We start from the raw sequence: 22,366 nt of genomic DNA, 5'->3' as shown, positions 1-22,366 counted from the left end.
CAAGACCCGCCCCGGGGCTGCCTCTGGCGGCAGCGACGAGTTTTTAAGGCAAAACCCGCCGGTTTTGGCCAACCCCGAGGCCACGCCCCGGCCCGGTGCCGCCGAGCCGGCAGGGGGCGCGCGCGCGCGCGCGGCCAGGCCCGCCCGGCCCCTCAGCCCCGTCAGGCGGCGCCGCGGGCAGCCCGGGCCTGCGCCTTCCCCGCCGCTACCGGAGCCGCCGGGTGAGCGCTGCGACCGGACCCCCCCCCCCCCCCCCCTCCGCACCGGGAGCTCCGGTGCCACCCCCACCGCGGCCCCTCCCTGTGCTCCCGGCCCAGGCCGCGGCGGCAGCGTCAGCCGGGGCGGGCGGGAGGGAGGGGCGTGCTCGGGCCGGTCTGCGGCCGCTCGGGACGGTCAGTCGCCGGCGCAGGCCCGCGCCCCTCACCGGGCCGGGCCGCTGGAGCTGCGCGGGGGCCGCGCGGGGCTGGCCGGGCCCCCGCCGCCGTCCCCGGGCTCGCCGTCCCCGTCGGCCGCGGCTGTGCGGGCCCGGAGCGCCTCGTCGCGCAGGGAAATAGCCTTTTCCTCTTTCCTCCGTCCCTCCCCCAGCAGCCGCCGATCGTCCCCGCGGAGCCGCTGCCCAGGATGAGCCGCCCGCGCTGCCCCGTGTGTCGGCATCCCAGAGCGGAGACGTGGCCGTGCGCGATGGGATTGCACCAGGTACCGCAGCTTAGCCTTGAGCCTTCCGGGAGACGGAGGCGATTACCTCCGCCAGCCGCCTGCCCTAAGCCCCGCTGCGCCGGCGGGGACGACACCGGCCTCCGGCTCCGGTGCTGGCCCGAAAGCAGCCCCCGCCCAGGGGCCGCGGCTGGATGAGCGCCGCGGGGAGCTGTTCAGAGACTTTCTCGGTGCGGTGGGACTGTCATTGCTGACGAGGCTTTACCACCACCACCCCCCATCCCCCCGGAGCCATCTGGTGCCCCTCGTGCTTTGTAATTGCCGAAAATACCTCCTCAAAGACCGGAGATCTTATGTAACGTGCTCGGTGGGTGGGCCGCTGAGCAGCGGCTCCGGTTTGCACGGGGCAGTAACCCTCGGTGCTTTGTGCCCCCCTGAAACTTCTGCTTCAAGTCGATAGTAACTTCAGGCGTCATAAGTAATGAGAGTGTTTAGTCACTCCCTTTGCTATCCCCTACTTCTCTTTAACCGGTGGTGAAACTTTGGAGATGGAGCGTTGGGGGAAGTGAGTGGGTACAGATCTGGGTGGAAACGTTGGTTTCCAGCTCATTTGCCCAGCGCTGGATGCAGCAGCAGAGGCTTCTCAGCACCTCTGGAGTTTTGAACTCCCTTTGGGGATTTCATCGCTCTCTGTGCAAACCAGTGGCTGTGTCAGAGGCTGCCCTTGACTTACGTGGATACCGAGGGATCTGCTCCTGCAGAGGCAGCCCCAGCACTGGGGCTTAGGCTGCAGTTTCTGCTCAGCAGAGATAATAGTCTCCGGCTTGCTTGGCAATCTGAACGGGATTTCAGTCTGTGCCGTGGTTGTGTGCTCCTTAAATCACAGGCGATTTGTCATCACACAGTTCAGGTCCGTGCTTGGATCAGTGGCAGAAGAGCTGCTCTTGGAGTCTGAGCTGGGGACGTGGGCTCCTGCCTTTTCTCCTCCCATTTGCTGTCACATCGAGACAGCTTATTTCAAGTCACGCTTTAGAGAAAGACTCAGACATGACCGTGGGTAACAACAGCAACTTGACATAGTGAATTTACATATATAAACGAGTGCGGGAATATTCAGGCTCAAAGTACCTTGTGATCATTGGGAGGAGGAAACTTCCCATGGTGGCTGTGCCAGCACAGCTTGCTTAAGGGTTCGGCGTGCTCAGAAATAGGTTGCTGGGATGGAAGGGTTTGTCCTCACTTGCTCAGAGATTCTAATTAACGCTCATCAGGGTGGAGAGGTGCGAGGGAAGAGGACAAAAGGTTGGACGTGTCCGTGTGAGTAATGTGTCTGATGAGCTGAAGCTGTGGAATGTGTGGAGTGGGTTTGCAAAGAGCTTCCTTGTGGAATCGCCGCCTTTTGCAGGGAAAGAACCCTTTTCCAAAGGGCTGGGGCACTTCTCAGCGTCTCTCAGAGGTGAGAAAGATTTTACTGCTCCCACAATTATTTTTGATAAATGGGGAAGTTAATTTACAAGTAAATCACTGGATTTAACTCCTTCCTGTGGAGCTGTGTCATTTGCGGAGGAGGAAGGAATGAGGGAAGTGGGGTTCTGGCTGTGCCCCGGTCCCCTCTGCAGGGGGGTCCGTTGCTCCATGTGGGAGGGTCTTGGGAAGATTCCCTAAAGACACGTCATGACGATTTGGAGTAGGGACGTGGGGGTGCCTCTCCCTTACGGAGCCAGAGGCCGAGGAGCGCTGGGAGATGTTCTTTAACACGTTGTGTTTGTCATTCTCCTGCTGTGTTTCTTGCAGCGTGGCTTTTATTTTACTCCAGATTTCAGGGCGAGTCATGTTTCTGCCTGCCTGAGCCCCAGCGTTACAGGTGTTTCAGGGACACAGGCTCGGCCAAATACAACTTGCCTTGAAGCTGAGCCTGGTGGAAGTGGGGCGGGATGCGGAGGAGCCCTTCCAGCAGGAGCATCCTGGCGAGGCTGTAATGGAGCAGAGTGCTCCCCGGGCCCCTGGCCTCCCATCCCATTGCCTGTTTCCCTGAAAATTCACCCTTTTTGTGAAAAAGGAGCTCTTTGCTCCATGGTGTGCAGCCTTCAAGATGGGAGCAGTGCTGCTCCGTGGGAGAAGCATCCCTCAGCAGTGCCCTTGTGCACGGGAGGTCTGTGGGCAGAGTTTATCCTCGGGGGATGTCTGGAATGTGGCATTTATTCTTTCTTGAAGTGGAGGGAGACCTTGTGCTGTGCAGAGGTTGAATCTGCTTCACCCAAGTGTGAGACATGGGTGGGAGCCCATCCGTGTCAGTGCTCAGTCTCTCCTGGAAGGGCATTTTGGACTTCCTGGGGCAGCATCCCCCAGGGAGAATGATTTGTTCTCACTTCAGCCGTGCTCGCAGCACACTGCCCGTGTCCCCCATGTGAACTGTCCCTTTGTGCCTCAGTTTCCCTAACTTCTAGGTTGTCGCCTCCTAAGATTCACTGAGTGGTTCTGTTTGCAGCGGGTCTGGGAGGGCACTGCAAGGAGCAGGGGCTCTCCCTGTCCCCTAGCAAGGGCACGGACAGTACATCCTCCTCCAGCGCTGCTCTGATGTTTTCTGCCCCCATCCCAACTCCTGTGGCCTTCCCGAAGGCACAGCGAGATGTTGAAGGCCGTCAGTGCTGAGCAAAACAAAAAGTAATGCAGCATAATAGAGTCCAGATGTCTTGGAGAAGCTTCATCCTGTCCTCCTGGTTGTTTGCCAGGGCTAATATTTCTTATTCAAGTCAGGCAGGAGCAAGACTTTTCTTTTTTCCTGTAAAGGCACAGCTCTGTTCCCGTAGATCTCCCTCTGCTTTTGTCCCTTCCTGAAGGAGCTGTGCTCTCAAGTGACTGCTCCGATGTGCAGCTGCTTCATGGGTACTTTCTGTGCTAGCAGGGGCTTCCCTTTATTTCATATTTAATCACCAACTTCAGGGCTGTTCACCAGAGAGAAACTTGGCCCGTTATGGCTGTGGGTGGAGGATGAACCACACGAATTCAGCTCAGCCTGTTTTCCAGACTGGATTGCTTCATTGTGTGCAGCTGATGGGGTTTTCATCCCTGCTGGGACCAGCCGTTTGGAACAGGGGAGTTATGCTGAGCCTCAAGAGGTAAATAGCACGTTGTGATGTGTTTAACAAACGGTGATGTGAATCACCAAATACTGCAGAGAGGTGCGGGATGCAGGGAGAGAATTCCCTCCCTGGGTCCTAAGGGAGCACTAGGAGTGGAGACGTGTCCTTGGTGGGCTCCGAGCGGGCCCCATTGCCAGGATGTCACTGGAGAAGGTGGCTGTGCGAGTGCTGAGGAGCCAAATAACATGTCTTACAAGAGCAGCAGTGCATTGCTTTCAAACAGGCAAGCAATGCACAGCATCGAGGCCATGCCTGTGCGTGGTGCAGAGGTAACCCCGCAGCCCCGGGGCTGGATTTATCTTGTGCAGTTCCTTAAGCCAAGTTTAACCCACTCAGCGGCTGCGGGTCCGGCTCCTCTCCGGTGCAGAGCTGGCACAGAGGCCCCTCCTGGTGAAGGTGGCCAAAGGATTGGGGAGTTTGGAGTGGTGGTGGGAGAGGCTCTGCTCATGGGGTCGTGGAGATACCTTGTGTGAGCAGCTCAGGTTGGATCCAGCCTCTCCCGAGGATATGGAGGAGATTTAACGTCCAGATTTGCCCACGCGCTGTCACGCGGCTCCAGGCTTCACTTGTGTGCTCCGTGTTTGCAGGAGGGAGGTTTAGCAGATCCTCCGCACTTTTTCTCCCTCTACAGCCCAGCAAGGAGGATGTCAAAGGGGTTTCCCTGCAGAGGATAAACTAGTTGATGCTTGGAAAGACCTTTGCACGCGACTGGCTGAGCCGCCTGGGATGCAGCAGCGTGTGGCTGCGTGGCCGTGTCTGGGGCTCCCTCGGATGCCACTGCTGATCTCTTTGATTTGTCATCAGCTTCTCGTCCCGGTTGTCTTGATGGGAATGTTTGAAGGAGTGCTGGCATGGGCAGAGCTCTGTGCCACTCCTCCTTGGAGCCAGCTCTGCCCTGTGCCTCTTCAGATCCCCCCTCCTTGTCGGTGGGGTGTGAACTTAAAAATCAGATTGTCTGGGCTTTTGCGGGGAAAGGGCAGGCTCATGGAGGAGGAAAAACAACTTCCTTCAGCTCACAGGGTCTTTAGGATCTAATGACCGCAAATATTTGAAGCATGTAGGATTTGTACCGAAGGGAATGGCAAGCACAGAGGAAAACTGTGTGTTGCTGCCATGTGGACGGGGTGAAAGATGCTATTCATATCGGTTCAGACTCCTGAACTTTGGTCAGGCTTTTTTTACTTCATGGTTAGAGGCTTAAGAGCTTTGAAAACAAGAGGAGGAAACTGGTCTCTGGGAGGTGGTGCTCACATCTGGACACACCAACCTCATTTTTACTTGCTTGGGGAGATTTAGAAAGAAACCCCGTTGGGTTCCTTGCCCCTTTCTCCCACGTTGGGAGCTGCAATCACTTCTAAAACAAACAGGTAAAACCAGGTCATTACATGAACAGGGAAATATCTTGTTGCAGGCACCCGCCGGCGCAGCCTCTGTGGGCAAAGCAGGGGCTGGGGGTTGCTGGGGGAGCAGGCAGCCTGAAAATGGTTCAGTGAACTTCTTTTCCAAAGACAGTCATTTCTTCCCCCCGTGCTGGATGTGAAAAGCAGGAGGGAATTGGCAATCTGCTTGCAGTACTTAACATTTGTAAAAGGCATTGTGCCCTTCTGCTGATCACGAGCTGTCTTGTTGTAGTGTGTGAGCAATAAAGGGAAGCAGTCAGAGCTGCAGTAATGATGTTACATTGAATAGAGTGCCTTCTTTTATTTTTAGAGGGCGATTTCGCTTGGCACTGGCCTTCTTTATTCTTGCTGGTTATCCACAGAAATGCACCACTGCTCTTTTTATTGGGATGGGAAACCAGGAAGTGTGGCAGCCCCTCATTTGTCTGGTTTCTAGACGTAATGAAGTGCTGATCACTGGTGAGGACACGTAACCCGGGTAGTAGGGTCTGGATGTTGAAAACAGGGACCTTGCTGCACCAAACTTGGTTCTTGCTCTGGCTCCGCTTGCCTGGTGCCCAGCACTAGCAGGGGTTTTGCTGTCACCCTCCCTCTGAAGGGAGGTTGAACGAGCAGAAGCTGAGAATAGGGCATGAACTTCATCTTGTGTGGCAAGAAGCAGCCACCAGCTCCACCTGGCCTATGTCCTGCTGATCCCAAGCATTGCAAAATGCCTTTGGGGTGCAGAGCATAAAGCAACCTGGGGCTTTCTTGGGGTTTTTTGTGGGGGTTTTTTTTCTTATTTTCCCTCTCTTTCTCTTTTTGGCTTGCTCAATTTTTTTATCGTCATGGTAACAGGGAAATTCTGTGTAATGGCTGATAGATGCTCACAGCTCTCTTTCAAGTCTCAGTGGAAAGGGCTCCAAGAAGGCCTTTAAAAGCCAGCGTGACCAGCTCGGCGTTGCATGTGTTGGCTTGGGGCACCTTTCCTCTCTAGAGAAAGGCTTTTGGAAAAGGTTTGCACCAAACCTCATCTCAGTTCTTGGTTTCCTTTGAGGTGTATCCCAGCACGGATTCCTGTTCTCCCACCTTCAGGCTGGAAGCAGGTCTCCTCCGCAGATCGTGTCCCTGACTCTTCTTTTTTTTGTTTGTCTTTTTTGTCTCCTTTTCAGCTTTGAAGTGTGCAGACCCACCACTGCTATGGGAGACTCTGTTGTAGACCCAGCCCGAAGGACAGGCTTGGAGCCGGCACCCCAAGGGAATGGCGGGACGTCTCTCAGCGTCATCACGGAAGGTGTCGGGGAGCTGGCGGTCATCGACCCTGAGGTGGCAAAGAAAGCCTGCGAAGAGGTCCTGGAGAAAGTCAAGTTGATGCACGGCATCTCCTCCGACAGCTCAGCGAAGCCAGCCGGTGGCAGGGGGACAGAGTGCACCCCGCGGGCCGCCATGGACTTGGCCAATGGAGACATTGGGGAGGGCTGTGAAATCAGGTGCTTGGATGATCCGCCTGGTACGGCCTCTAAGATCCAGGAGGAGGATGAGACCACGGCCAACACGGTGAAAACTGCCCGGAAGCGGCAGAAGAATAACTCTGCCAAGCAGTCCTGGCTCCTCCGGCTCTTTGAATCCAAACTCTTTGATATCTCCATGGCCATTTCATACTTGTACAATTCAAAGGAACCTGGTGTGCAGGCTTACATTGGGAATAGGTTGTTCTGCTTTAGGAACGAAGAAGTGGACTTCTACCTGCCACAGCTGCTGAATATGTACATTCACATGGATGAGGATGTGGGAGATGCGATCAAGCCCTACATCGTGCACCGCTGCCGGCAGAGCATCAACTTCTCCCTGCAGTGTGCCCTGCTGCTGGGCGCCTACTCCTCGGACATGCACATCTCCACTCAGCGACACTCCCGCGGGACCAAGCTGCGGAAGCTCATCCTCTCGGACGAGTTGAAGCCAGCTTACAAAAAGAGGGAGCTGCCATCGCTGAGCCCGGCGCCCGATACGGGGCTGTCTCCTTCCAAAAGGACTCACCAGAGGTCCAAGTCGGACGCTACCGTTACCATCAGCCTGAGCAGCAATCTGAAGCGCACAGCCAGCAATCCCAAAGTCGAGAGCGAGGAAGAGGTAATGCTGGGGCTCTCCGAGGCTCAGCCTGCCCTGGGATGGGATGCCCCCAGGGCTGTGCTTGTGTGGTTGGTTCTCATCTCAGAGCTCATCCTTTACCATGGAGTGGTTTTGTCCTAATGGCTGCAAATGATTGAAGTTTTGATTCCTGTGTCTCTAAGCAAACTGACACACACCAGTGGGATGCACTTGAGGGTGGTGGGACTCCAAAGGGGAAGGGTTTTTTGTGTGAGGGGAAGGGGTGGCGTTAGGTGGCTTCAAGGTAAGGTGGAAAGCTGGGTCAGGAGGGCTGAGTCGCTTCCTACACTGCTGAATTCCCACTCGGTTTGGGTAACTCGGCTGGTATCTGTTTCACAATCTGCAGCCATCTGATTGCTGTTGGAAATTTGATTTCCTCCTTGTGCTGGCTTGTTCAGATTTAGCAATGATGCTAAATAGTGCCCTGGCCAACATGAGCCTCTGGTGCACAAACCCTCCCGGCTGTAGGGCCAAGAGCTGCAGCCATGGGGTTTGTCTGTGGCTCCTGCCCTGTGCTGAGCTCTGCTTTGGATTTCTGTCATCTTTTTGTAGCTCCAAGACTGCGGAAAGCCAGACTTTCCCTGCTGGAGGGGCTGGCCTGTGTGGAGGGGACACTTCCAGTTTCGGGGGCTGGGTGCTAACGCAGTTTAATGCCAAAGCAAATGGCAGTTCAATAGGTGAACTCGGGCATGCGCATGTTATGTGTCTTCCAAACCCAAACAGCTCCCACAGGCTTTGTGGCGTTCATTTGGAAGCGTTGAAAAGTTCTCAGCTCAAAGGTGCTGTGGTGCTCAGCTGCTGCGTCAGAGCACACTGTGAGACTGGGGGAGTGGTTTTGCTGGAGCAGGATTTCTCCCAAAGAAGGTGCAGATCATTCATTGTGCGCATCTGCTGACACAGGCTTGTGGAGCAGAAGGATGAGCAGCATCCTTCGTAGTGGGGACACAAAGGCTGGAGGGAAAGAGCTGGAAACGGAGCTTTTTGTATTTCCCTGCTTTGTTTTGGTGGGTTTTAGGCTGAGATGGTGAGAAATGCAGGGCTGAGATGGCAACGCTGAGCGGGACGGAGGCGGGGAGCTGGTGCTAAGTGCAAGTTTCCTGAGCAGTGCTACCCAAATCGGAGGAGAGCAATGCCTCTTCAGCAAGTTGAAGTGCTCTCTGGGGAGCTGGTTCCCCTCTGCAGCGGGGATGGCTCCTGAAACCACAGCACCAAAGGCTCATGCCCAGAGCAGCTCAGCCAGGCTCCACCCGGCTCCTTTGCTGGGTCATCCCATCGCCCTGTGTGGACAAGACCTTCAAAGCCAACTTCCCGACGGCTCCATCTGGACATTTGAGATCTCATGACCCTTTTCATAACAGTGGAGTATTTCTTGGCTTTCCTGCCTTGCCTGAGATTCCCCCTTTCCTTTGGCTCCATGCTGGCTTGTAGATTGTTAGAGGGGGCCACGTGGTCTCCTGCCTGGCTGCCAGGCGTGGAGAAGGCTCCTTTGGATAAGGATTCAAAGGAGGTTTTAGAGGCGTGAAGCAGCGTTTGGATGGGCTGGTTTCAAGTTAAACCCACCCTGTTCTGCTCCCTGCAGTTCTTGGGTGAAAACCCAGCTACGAGCTGGGTCCTGGAGTTTGCTGATGGTAAATGAATCTTTCATGTCTCTGTCCATCGCCTGCTCGGTGGAAAACAATCGGCTGATGGAGAGCACCAGGGTCTGTGCTCACACCGGCTGCAGCTGCTTGAATAACGGAAACCAAAGCTTTACATAAATGATGGATGAAGCAGAGTTTCTCTTGGCAATGTCTGCAGTGTGTTTTGATCCAGAGGCTGGGCAAGCTGCTTAAATGTGGCACAGCAACGGGGACACTCAGGGTCCTGCAAGAACTTTCCTGGCCTCTGAACCCCCCCCCCCAGCTTCCTGGAGCTGTGCTGTTTGAAGTGCTGAACGTTAGTGCCTCCTTTTGGAACTCAGCAATCCCCTGCAAAAAAAAAAGAGCTTCCCTGGAGCTGGGCAGGGGGTGGTGGGGCTGGGAAGGTCCAGCATCAATTCCAGCAGATTCTGGGATTCACTTCTTTAATCTACTTTTAAGATACTTTAATCTACAAAGTGCTCAGTCCCGGAAACCCACAGATGTGTGAATTGTGTCGTGCTGGGAGCAGCCTTTAGCTCGTTCCCAGACTTTCTCAAACGAGAGACTTTACAGTGATAGAATCTCATGAGCAACCTGAGACCTGGAGAGGAGGAACCTGCTGTAAGGTGATGCTCTTGCTGGAGACCAGGGGAGCACTGTCAAGTGTGTCATTATAGGAGATGGTCTGAGATGTGGTCCAGTGCACTTGGCTGTGTGGGATGCCAGAACATGGACGGGCTGAGGCCGTGCTGCAGATGTGGGGCCACGTTGCTGCCCCAGTGCTGTGCAGTGGGGACACGTTAGTGCTTTAGAATCATACTTTCTTGCCAATTTAAGCGTTCAACCTTTAAGATGGGTCCCTTGCTGTCTGCTGGTCCTGCCGGGGCCTGTTCAGTTGGTCACGTTGGGCAGAAACATGGTGGTGTTGGGTTAGGTGGCTGATGAGACCTTGTTGGGGCAGAAGCTGGCCATGGGTGGGACATGGTGTCCAGCTCCCCAGGGATTTTGGCAGGGCTGCAGGCAGCAACCTGGAAAGAAAACTTCACCCAGGGCAGAGCAGCAGCTTAAACTTCAGTACAACTGGTCACGGCTGGGCCAAGCTACCAGGAACATCTCAAGCTGACCTAGGGATACCTGTTGGAGCGAGAGGGAGCTGGACTTGGAGCAGAGAAAGTCATCTTGCTGTCTGATCGCCTTCATTTTGCCTCGCCCTGCAGAAGTGAAGCCTTGCTGGCTTTGGGTGGTTGGTTTTTAATGATGTGTCCTCTATAAAGCCAACAGGATTTGCTGTAAAGGTGCAGCAAGTCCTCGCCGCGTCCGCCCCGGGGGATTTGTTGCACAAACAGGTTGTGCTGCCTTTGCAGCATGCAAATGCCTTTGCCTCTGTTTGGCTTCCTCCTCGCTGAGCAGTGGCAGCAGCACCTTAACCACTGCCCAGTTCCCCACCTCTCTAGGATGGATGAGGCCCCCCCCCCGGCTCTGCACCCCCCCTAGCCCAGCCAGGGCTCAGCTGAATTGGCATTTTTGGTGCTGAACATGCTTGGGATGCGCTGCTGCTCTGCGGCACCTCTCGGTGTGTCTCGTAGGGCTGTGGCTTTTGGAAGACACTTGGTAAAGATGAAACCCCACGACTCTGAGTTAAAGCTGAGGCTGGTTGTGCTGTTTCACTCCCCAGTTTTCCTGTCTGGCAGGCTGGGCTTTGCACCAGTCGCTGGTGCTCAGCGCTTTTATCTCCCCTGAGAGCTTCACGATTTGACCCCGCTGTCCCTGCCGGCGTGGCAGCGCCGATGGTGCTGAGAAATCTGGGATGTGGTGGCAAGTCCTGGAGTTCAAGAAACGTTAGGGCACATGCATCAACTTTATAGCTGAGACTTTGCACCTGGGTGAAGCAGGGAGGATGCTCCCCGTACCCTGCTCTGCCTCCCACCACTGTTTTAACTCCTGAAGCCTTGGAGGTGGGAAGAATAAACCACGCTGCCTGCCTGGAGGGGAGTGGTTCATCTCTTGGATCTCTTTGGGAGCCAAGACGAAGGTTCCAAATACGCAGAGCAGGAAGGGAGGAAAACCAGCTCTTTTTATTTTTGTGACCAACTGGATTGAAAGCAGAGTGTTTTGAATGGGAGCAGCTTGCTTTAGCTGGGAGCCTAAACCCAGTGCCTGCTCAGAGCGGGGCTGATGGTGGAGAGAGCCGGGCAGCCTCGCGTCTCCGTGCAAGCAGAAGCGTTTGCCTGAACTGGTTTTACTGGTCAAGTGAAAAACCACTTAATTAGAAAGCTGCTAATTGACTAATGAGTTCTGAATCCAGGCTGGCTGTTGGGCAGGGAGCGCTGGGAACAGCAGCTCCTTCAGTGCCATCGCACAAGGGTGGAGGAAGAGCAAAGCTCTCGCACGGCGCGAGCGCTGCCGACACGGTGGGCTTTGGTTCTTTTACAGCAGCATCAGCGTTATCTGGGGAACAGCACCAAGGCTGGAGTTGCAGATCTGGTCACGTCTGCATTTTGTCATGGACTCACTTCCCGGAGCATGTGCGCTTGCAGGCGGCTCCTGCGTTTGAAAGCTGCTTTTTAGTCGAGGTTGCCCAACGTGTCTGACTCTGGTCTTTCACTTTTTAGCCCATGGCCCTGCCCTGCCTTTACCAGTTGGGGTGTGGAGGAGCGTTGGCCTTTTACCTCTGGAACTGCACCTTCAGCAGTGCTGGCAGAGGTGCTTTTCTCTGGTAGAACTTGTTTCCTTGCTGCGATAACAGCAGCCTGGCTGCTGGAGAGATCCCTGCCAGGGTGGCCGCACAGGGTGGCTCTCAGTGGCTGCAGGGAAACACAGTCGGGGGCTCGTAGTACGAAGGGTTTGGCTGCCCAGGGATGACACTTCATAAAATAACCCCTCCGCCGATGGGAACTGTCTCATCAACTTGGCAATAGTTTAATTGTTGGGGTTTTAATTTTTAGGACAGTTTCCATGGTGTTAATTTTATCTGCTGAAATTAGAGGAGGGAAAAATAAAGTGGCTTCATTGATGAGAGAGGCTGCTCTCTCTTATTTTTGTGACCAACTGGATTGAAAGCTGAATGTTTTGAACGGGAACAGCTTGTTTTAGCTGGGAGCCTAAACCCAGTGCCTGCTCAGAGCGGGGCTGATGGGGGGCAGGCATTCCTGCCCACCCTACCAGCTCCCATCTCTGCAGCTGGTTTGAGCCAAGAAAGCCAGAGCTGAAACCTTCGTTACACTGCTGGGGTAGAAGAACATTTGAAAGGATGGGAAACTCCGTGGGGGTTTTATGGACATTGAGCGCTGGGATCTGCCAGTGAGCCCTGCTCCCTGGTTGGTACCACCACAAGTGGCCTCAGCCCGAGGAGGCTCTGGTTTAGATCCCGTTACTCTGGAAGCATCACGTACTAGTTTAGGTGCCGCTTCCTGTCCAAAAGGCAGCAAAATCATGATGGGGTGGGGTGGGGAGGGAAGAAAATGAAATGAAAAGTGAACGTTATGAACGTGGAGTTAAACTATTGCTTTTTCTCCCCCTCTTCCTCTTCCTCTCTCTCCTTTTAAACAAACACCACCCCCCAAAACTGCCACCAACCCCTTTCCTCCGTTTCCCAGGAGCTCTCCTCGAGTACGGAAAGTCTCGATAAGTCAGTCTGTCCCGTAAGTGGCCCGTTCCGTGCTGTGCCCGGGCTGCCTGCCTTCCCCGCGGCAGCAGCATTTCCTCTCTGCCACCAAAACACCAAAGCCCAGCAGCCAGCCGTGCACCACGAGCAGCTCTGATCCCAGCACCCCCCCAGGCTCTGCGCCGCGTGTCCCCCCGTTGCCACCGTGCCGGCGCTGCTCGTGCGTGGTGCTGGCTTCGGCTCAACATTTCCTGCTTGTGCAGTGAAACACCGGCGGAAATTTGCTTGCTCTGGTTTGGCTAAAATAAAGCAAATCCCCCCCCGAGGGGCTGGGGGTGCTCTGGGTGCTCATCCCCCCCCCCCCAAAAAAAAGACATAGAGGGAGAAAGAAACCCTCACACTGCCAATGATCAGCAGAGGCAGGGGAGGGATTTGGCTAGTGCTGCCGATTTCAGTGTGAGCAGTCACTGGCCTTTGCATGGCAGCATCCACAGATGAAAGAGGAAATGCTGTTTCCTTGAATTTTACTTAAAAGTTCTCTGCCAGATGGGATTTAATTTGCTTTTTCCACGAATCATTTTTCCCCCCCCTTCTGTGTGTTAAACTTCAGTCTCTCAATCAAACCCCAGCGTTTCCCTGAGAGTGTATTCTTTCAAAATGAGCCTTTTATTTTTTAATTATTATTATTTTGTGTAATCAGTAGCATCTTCCTCATCTGTGTCTTTCCCCTCCGATGGGTGTGTGCTCTGTGTCTGGGATTTCCAGTGGGCTTTCACACGTTGAATATGTAGTCCATGATCAAAACCACGTACCCGGGCAGAGGTGCCTTGCGTAGTCCCCATCCTCCAGGACAGGGTTTGGTGATAACTCCATCCTTTTTAGCCTATATAAAGAGTTAGTTGACACATACCCAACTCCTGTTGGGTCCTTCTGTGCCTTCAGAGGCACCTTTTACACGTGGCACAGCGCGGGCAGGAGGCAGGCAGGAGTGTTGATGCTGTGGTCCTGTACAGGCACCGGGCACAAGGCTTTTACCCCCAAGCTCATCCCAATGCAGACTCCTTTCAGTTTTGGATAAATCTTCTTCAACTCGGCTGTTTTTCAGAGGTGCAAGGGATGGCAGGATGCTCGGGCAGCTGTGGGTGCTGGTGGTGGGGTGGGAGGTAGGACACCAGGCTCTCAGGCCCTCTTTGCCTCGCAACTTTAAGTAAGTTACTTCATTTTTAACCCTTCCTGCTCCTCCAAGCCAAGCATCTCTTCCTCCCGGGCCATTTTGAGGCTCGGTGTTGGTAGAGCATTTGCAGGCTCCTCAGTCCCAAGGCATTGCAGAAGTGTCCTCAGAGCTCTCCAGCTGCAGTGATGGTGTTGCCACCTTGACCGTGCCACCCATCTCAGTCACCCAGGGCTGGGTGGTTGTGAGAGCCTGTTCCTGTCCCCTGCGGAAGGAGACCTTTTCTTCCAGGCTTCGCAGCCCCAGGTTGTTTTTCCGTGGCAGATGGTTGCTGCTGGGGCTCTTTGCAAGCATTTATGCCAAATTCCTAAACCTGCTGCAGGCCCCTGAGCTGAACAGGAACAGCATTTATAAATCCTGCCAGGTACTGGTTGTCGGTGCTGATGCTGAAACCCTCGTGGCAGGCAGCTAAGCTAAAGCAGCTCCGCTCTGCACTGCTGGGTAGTTTCCAACTTGGATCAGGTGTGAATGACCATAGGCAGCAGACATGGGGGGTGGCCACGATTTTGCTTTCTAAAGCTGTGAAGTGACTAATTGTGGTGGTTTGAGTGCAGAAGAGGTTGGGACAGCAGGGTAAAGGTAGGTAGAACAGCAGAAAACACTTTGGCAGCTGAGGCTGGAAAATGTCCCACATTAACCCCCCTGGTTGTTGAGATGCTTAAAGCTCTCCCGGGCACGATGGCTTTGCAGAGCTGGGCCAGCCTTGCCCCATTGCCACGGTGTGACACCTCGGGCACCGTGCGGCTGAAGCTCGGTCTCCCTTCTCTGCTGGTCCCATAGCCAGGAGCAGATCTGTGTCCCCATCCCTGCCTGCTCCTGGGATGTGGGTTAAACTCCCCTGGAGCGTGTCTTAGCAAAACATAAACACAAATCCCTGCCTCATTTAAAAGCAGGATTTTGTATTACAGTGTTTTGCGGTGGTAGAAAATAAAGGGTAGAAAGTAAATATATGTGTTGGCTCAGAGCAACAGGAGGATCCTTCAGGTGGCTGGATGAGGGAAGAGCATCTCCTGGCCTCTCTTTGCTTGGCTTCAGGACTGTGACGTTCAGGAGCCAGGGCACAAGCAGCTCTCTGCAGTTTGGGGACGGTGTTTCCTGCGATGGGCTCGGCCAGGGACAGCCCTGGTTCAGCCGAGGCCGTTTTCCAAAGCTGCTTCTCTGGAACGGGATGCAAAACTTCCCGTGCTGAGTCCCCTGATAACACTGAAGACTGGAGCGGCGCTCGGTGGGGTGCCTTGGGAGCAGGATGGGAAGGAGAGGACATTTCCTGGCCGTGTTTCTGGCAGGAGGAGCCACGACCTGAAGGTTTTCAACTGGAGCATGAACATCAGAGCTGAAGAACGGGTTGTGGAGCCTGGGGTTGGGAAGGCTTTTCTCCACTCGCTGCGAAATGGGGAGAAGAGGCTTCAGGAGATGCTTTGGGATCCCTGGAGAGGAAGGGGTTTAAAAACTGCCTGTGCTTGCAATACACAGACTGATACAGGTCTGGACCAGGAGGACTTTGCTCGTCATCTGCTCCTGCACGTGGGCACCTTCTTGCCTGGGCACAACCCCAAGTTCCCACCAGTGACTCTTCTATTGAATTATTCTACTGAGACAAGTAATGCAGAGAGTTCTGAGAGTGGGTGAGGCAGCGTGGGGCTGTTCTGGGGACAGGACCAACTACGTGCCAAGCCTGGAAACCTGCATTGAGCCAAGAGCAGAGGGCTCTTATAGGAGCAGGGACATCACAGCCACGAGGGTTCAGTGGAGAAGGAGTGTTGGAAGGAGCAGAGCATCTGTCAAACATCGTTCTGCTTTTTGCAGAAGTTGGATTAAATGGGAAACCATTCCGGAGGTGAAGAAGTGTTGGCTGGGTGGCAGGAGCCGAGGCAGAGCGGGGTCCGGCTGGGACCAGGCACTTTCCCCCCATCAGGGGATGGAACATCAGCTGGTGCAGGGTTTGAAATATTTATCCTCTGCCTGGTAGGTGAAAACGATCTCACTGGCTCAGATGCTGTGCAAATGCTCCCTCCTGTCCCAGGGATGCCTCTGCTGCGCTCGCCAGCAGGGCCTGAGGAGAGCAGAGCACTGGGCAGGAGAGGACAGCGCTTCCCCTGAGTTTGGAAGGATTTTTGATGTGGACTACAGATACAAACGATTTTTCACCTGCCCTTTCCCAAAAGGGAACCACCAGACTGATCCTTCTCCTCTTTTTACCATCCCTTTATTTTGCTCTGCAGCCATTCCTGGCTCACCGACGTTTTCCTTTGCTTCCTTTTCTCACGCTCTGTAGCTTTTTGCATGTGCATTTCTGGCATGATCGTGCAGTGAGCACTTTGCAAGTTTAATTCTGCATCTTAAATGGCAAAATCAGCTGCAATCGTTTGTTGGCCTGATTTAAAAGCTTGAAGAGTCGAGCAGAGCTCGGCTCGGGGTGTGGGGAGGCTCCTGGGGCCAAGGGGGTTCCCGAAGCGCAGTTTGATCTTTGCAAAATGGTCGGGTTGAGCCATGTCGGAGGCTTCTGGATGAGGATACGATAAAACCCAGCGCAGGGCGAGGATTCGCTCCCTCTGCTGGCTGCAGCCCTGGATCCGGGGCCTCTGGTGGGGATGTGATTCCACCCCCAGAGTCTTAGGGAGGATGATTCTGGACAGCACAACAGGAGGGAAAAAGTGCTTTGATCCTGGCCTGCTCTGCTTCCGGATGTTGCACATCATCCGAGAGCAGGGGAGAGGGTGAGACAGGAAGAGCTTCTTTATCAGGAATTTATCCCGGTGCTTTTAGCCTGCAGAACCTGATTGCAAAACTGCAGCGTCTTGCCAACCCGCTGCCTTTATAACATTCTCCTTCCCTAAACCTTTTTTAGCCAGTCAGACTTGCCCCCGAGAGAGAATTCATCAAGTCCCTGATCGCCATCGGGAAGCGGCTGGCCACTTTGCCCACCAAAGAGCAGAAGACGCAGCGGCTCATCTCGGAGCTGTCGCTGCTCAACCACAAGCTGCCGGCCCGCGCCTGGCTCCCGACAGCCGGCTTCGACCACCACGTGGTGCGGGTGCCCCACACCCAGGCCGTCGTCCTCAACTCCAAGGACAAGGTACGAGTGGCCACAGAGTGCTTTTGCCTTCAAAGGCAGAGTTTTGACCTTGGCCCAGCCGCTGTTTGGCTTTGTGTGCGTGCTTGGGGTGCCGAGGGTTGTGTTATCGCTTCCAGGGCTGAGAGCAATGGGGACAGAGATCTGGGAGGGGAAGAAGTGCCCCCTAGAGTAGTTGTCCTCTGGAATGTTACTGCAGCAGCCCCTGGGAGGTCCAGCGCTGCCCTGGGCACTGTTCCACATGTACTGAAAAGCTTGGCTTTGCCCCCAGGAAGAGAAAGCACAAACCCCACAAGAGCAGAGAGCGTTCTGCTGCCTCTCGTAGCTGCCTGGCACTTGCAGCGACCATGCCCTGCTAACGCTTGGATTTGCTTCCTCTAGGCTCCCTATTTAATCTACGTTGAAGTACTTGAATGTGACAATTTCGACACAGCGAATGTGCCCGCCCGGATCCCGGAGAACCGCATCCGGAGCACCCGCTCGGCCGAGAACCTGCCGGAGTGCGGGATCACGCACGAGCAGAGGACCAGCAGCTTCACCACCGTCCCCAACTATGACAACGACGATGAGGCTTGGTCTGTGGACGATATCGTGGAGCTGCAGGTGGAGGTGAGGCTGGGGGGGGGCCAGGCAGGGTTTGTCCCTTGCTGGTGCTGTGAAATGCAGCCAGGATCTGGCGCAGCAGCATGGAGGGATGGGAAAGCCCTTCCGGCAGCATCCCAGCTCCTGCCTGGAACGAGTGGGAATCGCGTTTCGGTAGCCCCATGTCCCACCTCTTGCACCTTTCCCTTCCAAGCTGCCAGAGATTCACACCAACAGCTGTGACAACATCTCCCAGTTCTCTGTGGACAGCATCACCAGCCAGGAGAGCAGGGAGCCTGTGTTCATCGCGGCTGGAGACATCAGGTGAGGCTGGCGTGAGAGCAGCCCAAGGCACCAGCTGCATTGGGGCGGGTTGTGAGTTCAGGTGTGTGAAACTTCTCTGCTAGATTCACAGAGAAAAACCATCTGCACGGGTTCAGGAGGGGCCGTGCAAGCTCTGGACAGCGGAGGTTTATAAGAGCCCTAAATAGAGGCACCTAAAAGGCACTCCGGGCTGGTGCAGCCCTCCCTGTTCGGCCTCTTTCCTGCCAGTGAAGTTCTGGATGTGGCTGTGGCTCAGGGTTTGGGGTGAACCCGTGGGTTTTGGATGGAAGAGGCTCTGGGTGTGCGCGGTGATGCTGCTTTCTCCCTCAGCCATGGGTTTCGCTGCTTATCAGCTCTGTCTCGCAGGCGGCGGCTCTCGGAGCAGCTGGCACATACCCCCACCTCCTTCAGGAGGGACCCTGAGGACCCATCCGCCGTCGCCCTGAAGGAGCCCTGGCAGGAGAAAGTCAGGTAGGGCTGGAAGTTGGGCGCTGCAGGGACTCTGCAGCCAGAAATCCGGGGAAATTGCTCTCTGGTTTGCCCAGTAACTAACCGTGGCCTCGACTTCAGGCCCTGCTCATCCCCAGGGTGGGTGTGTTGACTCAGGGCAGTGAGCGACGGGTGTGCCGGAGCGGGGAGAAAATCCGCAGCAGATTTGCTGCTGCTGGGTTAGGCTTTGAGGGGCTTTACCAGGTATTTATAGGCATTCTCCCAGCATTTCTCCTTGAGCAAGAGGGAGAGACCTCTGGGCTCTATAAATGCGGGGTTAGTCTTGGCCACATTGTTCTGACGCAGGGGCTGGGGGATTTGGGGAGAGTTAATTCCCTTCTGCTGTCCTTGGAGGTGGTTTGGGCCTCAGGTAAGATTTGCTTTGTAGTTTGGCAAGGGCTCGGGGTGCGGTTCGTGCAGTCCTGGAGCTCATTCTGCTGCATTTGCAGAGCTGCCCCTGATGGGAGGCCTGTGGGCTGCTCGCTGCCCACCCACCCTTTCCTTGCACTCCCATCCTTGCCCACTCCTTGCAGGAGGATCCGGGAAGGGTCTCCCTATGGCCACCTGCCTTCCTGGCGCCTCCTCTCCGTCATTGTCAAGTGCGGGGATGACCTCCGGCAGGAGCTGCTCGCGTTCCAGGTCCTCAAGCAGCTGCAGGTGAGCTGGGAGAGGGGCTGCCCGCGGGGGCTGCACCGTGTGGGGCTGCCCGAGGCCCTGAGGGATTTTCTCGCTCTCTCCCACAGTCCATCTGGGAGCAGGAGCGCGTCCCGCTCTGGATCAAGCCATACAAAATCCTCGTCATCTCTGCCGACAGCGGCATGATTGAGCCAGTCGTGAATGCTGTGTCCATCCACCAAATCAAGAAGCAATCCCTGCTCTCGCTGCTCGATTATTTCCTGCAAGAACATGGCAATTACAATACTGAATCCTTCCTGACAGCCCAGAGGAATTTCGTGCAGAGCTGTGCCGGTTACTGCCTCGTGTGCTACCTCCTGCAGGTCAAGGACAGGTGGGTCCTTGGGCTGGTGTTGGGTCTTCTACTGGGATCCATCAGCCTGTCCTTGGTTCAGCAGGTAAATCCAGGCTCACGCCTGCAGAGTTTAATGGAACGTTTTCCCTTTCCCACACAGACACAACGGCAACATCTTGCTGGATGCAGATGGACACATAATCCACATTGATTTTGGGTTCATCCTTTCCAGCTCCCCCAGGAATCTTGGCTTCGAGACATCTGCCTTCAAACTCACCACGGAATTTGTGGATGTAAGTGAGCGGGGGGGTGACAGCGAGGGGTGATCCCACAGTGTCAGTGGCACAGTCGAACCCTTGACACCCGTGGTGGTTCTTGGCCAGCTCCACAGCATCAGCCAAGCAGCTCCTGTGGCCCAGCTGATGAGCTGGAAGCTGGAGGTGCTCTGTTTGCTGTGCGGGTTCAGAGCAGTGAAATTCCCTGAAAAATCCCATTGTGTCCATCCTGATGACATCCGTTTACTTGGGGCATGCCATTATCCTAAAGCCTCTCCGTCCGCTGCCTTCCATCCACACATCCTTTCCCTTCCAGGTGATGGGTGGGCTGGACGGGGACATGTTCAATTACTACAAGATGCTGATGCTGCAGGGTCTCGTCGCGGCCCGGAAGCACATGGACAAAGTTGTGCAGATTGTGGAGATCATGCAGCAAGGTAAGGGGAACCAGAGGCCCCAGAGGTGCCGCGTGTGGGTCTGGGCTGCACGCAGGGTGTGGGGGTACCTGTGCTGTGCCACAGAGCAGGAAGGGAGTGGAATGTGCCTGTGGTGATGGTTGAGCACCATCGTGCCCCAGGGAAGCCTAAAACACACGCAGGGGATGGGGGTTGCCGTTCCATCGGTGTGGTGGTGTCCTCTGCGGCAGCGCCAGGGGGATTCCTGTGCCACAAACCAGCCTCGGAGCCAGCGGCACGAGTTCCCCCCAGCTCCCCCCCGGCTGAACCTTGTCCCCTCCCTGCAGGGTCGCAGCTCCCCTGTTTCCACGGCTCATCCACCATCCGCAACCTGAAGGAGCGGTTCCACATGAACATGACAGAGGAGCAGCTGCAGCTGCTCATCAACCAGATGGTGGATGGCAGCATGCGCTCCATCACCACCAAGCTCTACGATGGCTTCCAGTACCTCACCAATGGCATCATGTGATGGCCACGGGCCTCCCTCTCCCAGAACGGCTCCGCGCCACCGCGTCCAGCCCAGGCCTGAGTTTTGCCCCTGGGGAAGAGGTTTGGGTCCTCGACAGTAAAAAGGAGGCCGAGTCTCAGCATCTTCCTGGGGCTGCTTTTGCCGAGACTCCTCAACAAAATGAAACAAGGAAAAACCAAGCAGTCAAAGCAGGGAAAAAAAAAACCCCACTTGTGAAAAATCAAAGCGAAACGGATCATGCGGTAACCATTGCTGCTGTGCGAGCGCGGGTGTCAGCCAGCAACGGGCCTGGGGCCGTGGGGCAGCGCCAGCCCCTGCGCTGCTCCTGCCGTCAGTATTGCACCCGCTGGTGTCCTGTGAACTCTCCCAGAGTCTCATGCAATGTTTAGGCCCTGGGGCGGGGGGATGGCCTGACCCCCACCCTGCGGGGTCTGCTGTGACTTTGACTTGAGCCTTCTGCTGGTACCACGTGAAGGTGAACCCCGGCGGCCCCTTCCCTGCATGTTCCCTGCCGTGGCCTCAGTGTTACTCGCCTCCCGCCCTCACCCCCTTTCTTTGTTTCTCAATCCCCCTTTTCACCCCTTTCCTGCTGCCCCCGTTCGAGGGAAGCTGAACTTCCCCCTGTCCCAGCAGCGCAGGCCGGGAGCGCTGCCCTAGAGCCCCAGGGCCCGTGGGTCAAGGTTGGGTTTCCCCGAGGCTGCTGCCCCCCGCCCCGGGGCTGCCTCCTGCTCCCTTCCAGCGCTTTTTGACTCTGTTCCAGAACTTGGGACTGTGACGCTTCCTCCATCCCCAAACCAGCTCTGGCTGCTGCGTCGTGCCCTCAATGTCAGGCAGGGGCTGGGGGGCTGCGGCCGGGGCTGTCTCCCCTCCTGTGGCCCCCCCGGATTGGGTTTGACTGGGCAGGAAGGTCAGTGCTGCAGCCCCAGAACAGAGCCCTGGCAGGTGCCTGGGGGGGGGGGTAAGGAGGGGGCCGCACCCCCCCTCCTGCTCCAGCCCCTTTCTGTGCTTTAAGAGCAGTGACCCCCCCCCCCGCACCCCCACGTCAGGCTCGGCCCGTGCTGCTGGTCAGATGGTGAACCCCCTGCCTTGTCCCCCCCCCCCCAAAAGGCTGTCGCTCCCGGTGGCCCCTGGTTCGTGGGTGCTGCCCCCCCACCCCACTCCCCCCCCCCCCCCGGGCTGCCCTTGGTCCCTCGGGCTCTGTGTTTAGCACTAATTATTTGTCATGTTGATTATTTAGCATTAAAAAACAACAATTCTATTTTAAACCGCTGGCTGCCAGTGGCCAGGAACCACTTGGGGTGAGGGGGTAATCTGGGTTCGAGGGGGGGGGAACATCTCCATGGACACCATCAACCCATGGCCACAGGCAATCACAGCCCTCACTTGGGGGTTCCTCCCCCCCTCCCCGCCACCGTAGGGGGCTCAGAGCCGCCCTGAGGCCTCTCTCTGGGGACACAGGGATGGAAAGGGGGGGGCAGCAGCCCCTTCGCCCCCATTTTGGGGCAGGACCAATACGAATGTGCTGCGGTGGGGGCACAGGAGCCCTCCCGGGGCCACGTAAGCAACGAGACAGGGCACAGCAGGGGTTAAACCACTAAAAGTTTAATTGCGTTATTACTACAAGAATAAAGGATACCTGAGAGCCTCTCGCAGTGCCCGTAGCTTTAATGTAGCATAATCACAACCCCTAAACAGAAGAGTACAGCCCCCCCCCCACCCAACAGAAGTCGCTCCAAAGGCACTGAAGTGCTTGAAAAAACCAGGATTACAAAGCGATTTGTTTCATTTCCTTCCTCTAAAACTCATAGAAACTTTAGGTTCTTCTCTATTATTAAACATCATTTACATGTTCACAGCCCCACACGATACAGCTGGGGGGGGGGGGGAGGGGGTCAGGGAGGCAAAGGTGGGGGGGGGGGAACCTGGCCCAGGGGCTGTGGGAACTGCTGGG

General features: G+C 55.7%; 1 protein-coding gene across 6 annotated transcripts; it reads left to right on the top strand.

Moving 5' to 3' along the window:
* Positions 1 to 130: 130 nt before the first annotated feature.
* On the top strand, positions 131 to 22,060 carry PI4KB (phosphatidylinositol 4-kinase beta). Of its 6 annotated transcripts, none has more exons than XM_030473927.1 (13): positions 131 to 221; positions 589 to 696; positions 6,349 to 7,306; positions 12,540 to 12,584; positions 16,627 to 16,854; positions 17,233 to 17,460; positions 17,648 to 17,757; positions 18,124 to 18,228; positions 18,780 to 18,903; positions 18,990 to 19,255; positions 19,377 to 19,509; positions 19,808 to 19,928; positions 20,234 to 22,060. In XM_030473927.1, the coding sequence occupies exons 3-13, from the start codon at positions 6,377 to 6,379 to the stop codon at positions 20,413 to 20,415; spliced, it is 2,472 nt and encodes an 823-aa protein (XP_030329787.1). In that variant the 5' UTR covers positions 131 to 221; positions 589 to 696; positions 6,349 to 6,376; the 3' UTR covers positions 20,416 to 22,060. The 6 variants fall into 6 exon arrangements, with proteins under 6 accessions (XP_030329787.1, XP_030329790.1, XP_030329786.1 ...); XM_030473926.1 differs by having other exon boundaries at positions 139 to 221; positions 586 to 696; XM_030473930.1 differs by lacking the exon at positions 12,540 to 12,584.
* Positions 22,061 to 22,366: the final 306 nt, after the last annotated feature.

The sequence above is a fragment of the Strigops habroptila genome, chromosome 22 (genome assembly GCF_004027225.2).
Source record: "Strigops habroptila isolate Jane chromosome 22, bStrHab1.2.pri, whole genome shotgun sequence".
NCBI classification, from domain to species: domain Eukaryota; kingdom Metazoa; phylum Chordata; class Aves; order Psittaciformes; family Psittacidae; genus Strigops; species Strigops habroptila.
This window is presented reverse-complemented; position numbering and strand designations above follow the sequence as displayed.

Coding starts and splice junctions, on each gene's coding strand:
- PI4KB (XM_030473927.1), top strand. CDS start 6,377: ATGGGAGACTCTGTTGTAGACCCAGCCCGAAGGACAGGCTTGGAGCCG. Junction 12,585..16,626: donor TCGATAAGTCAGTCTGTCCC/GTAAGTGGCCCG, acceptor AACCTTTTTTAG/CCAGTCAGACTTGCCCCCGA. Junction 17,758..18,123: donor ATCGCGGCTGGAGACATCAG/GTGAGGCTGGCG, acceptor TCTGTCTCGCAG/GCGGCGGCTCTCGGAGCAGC.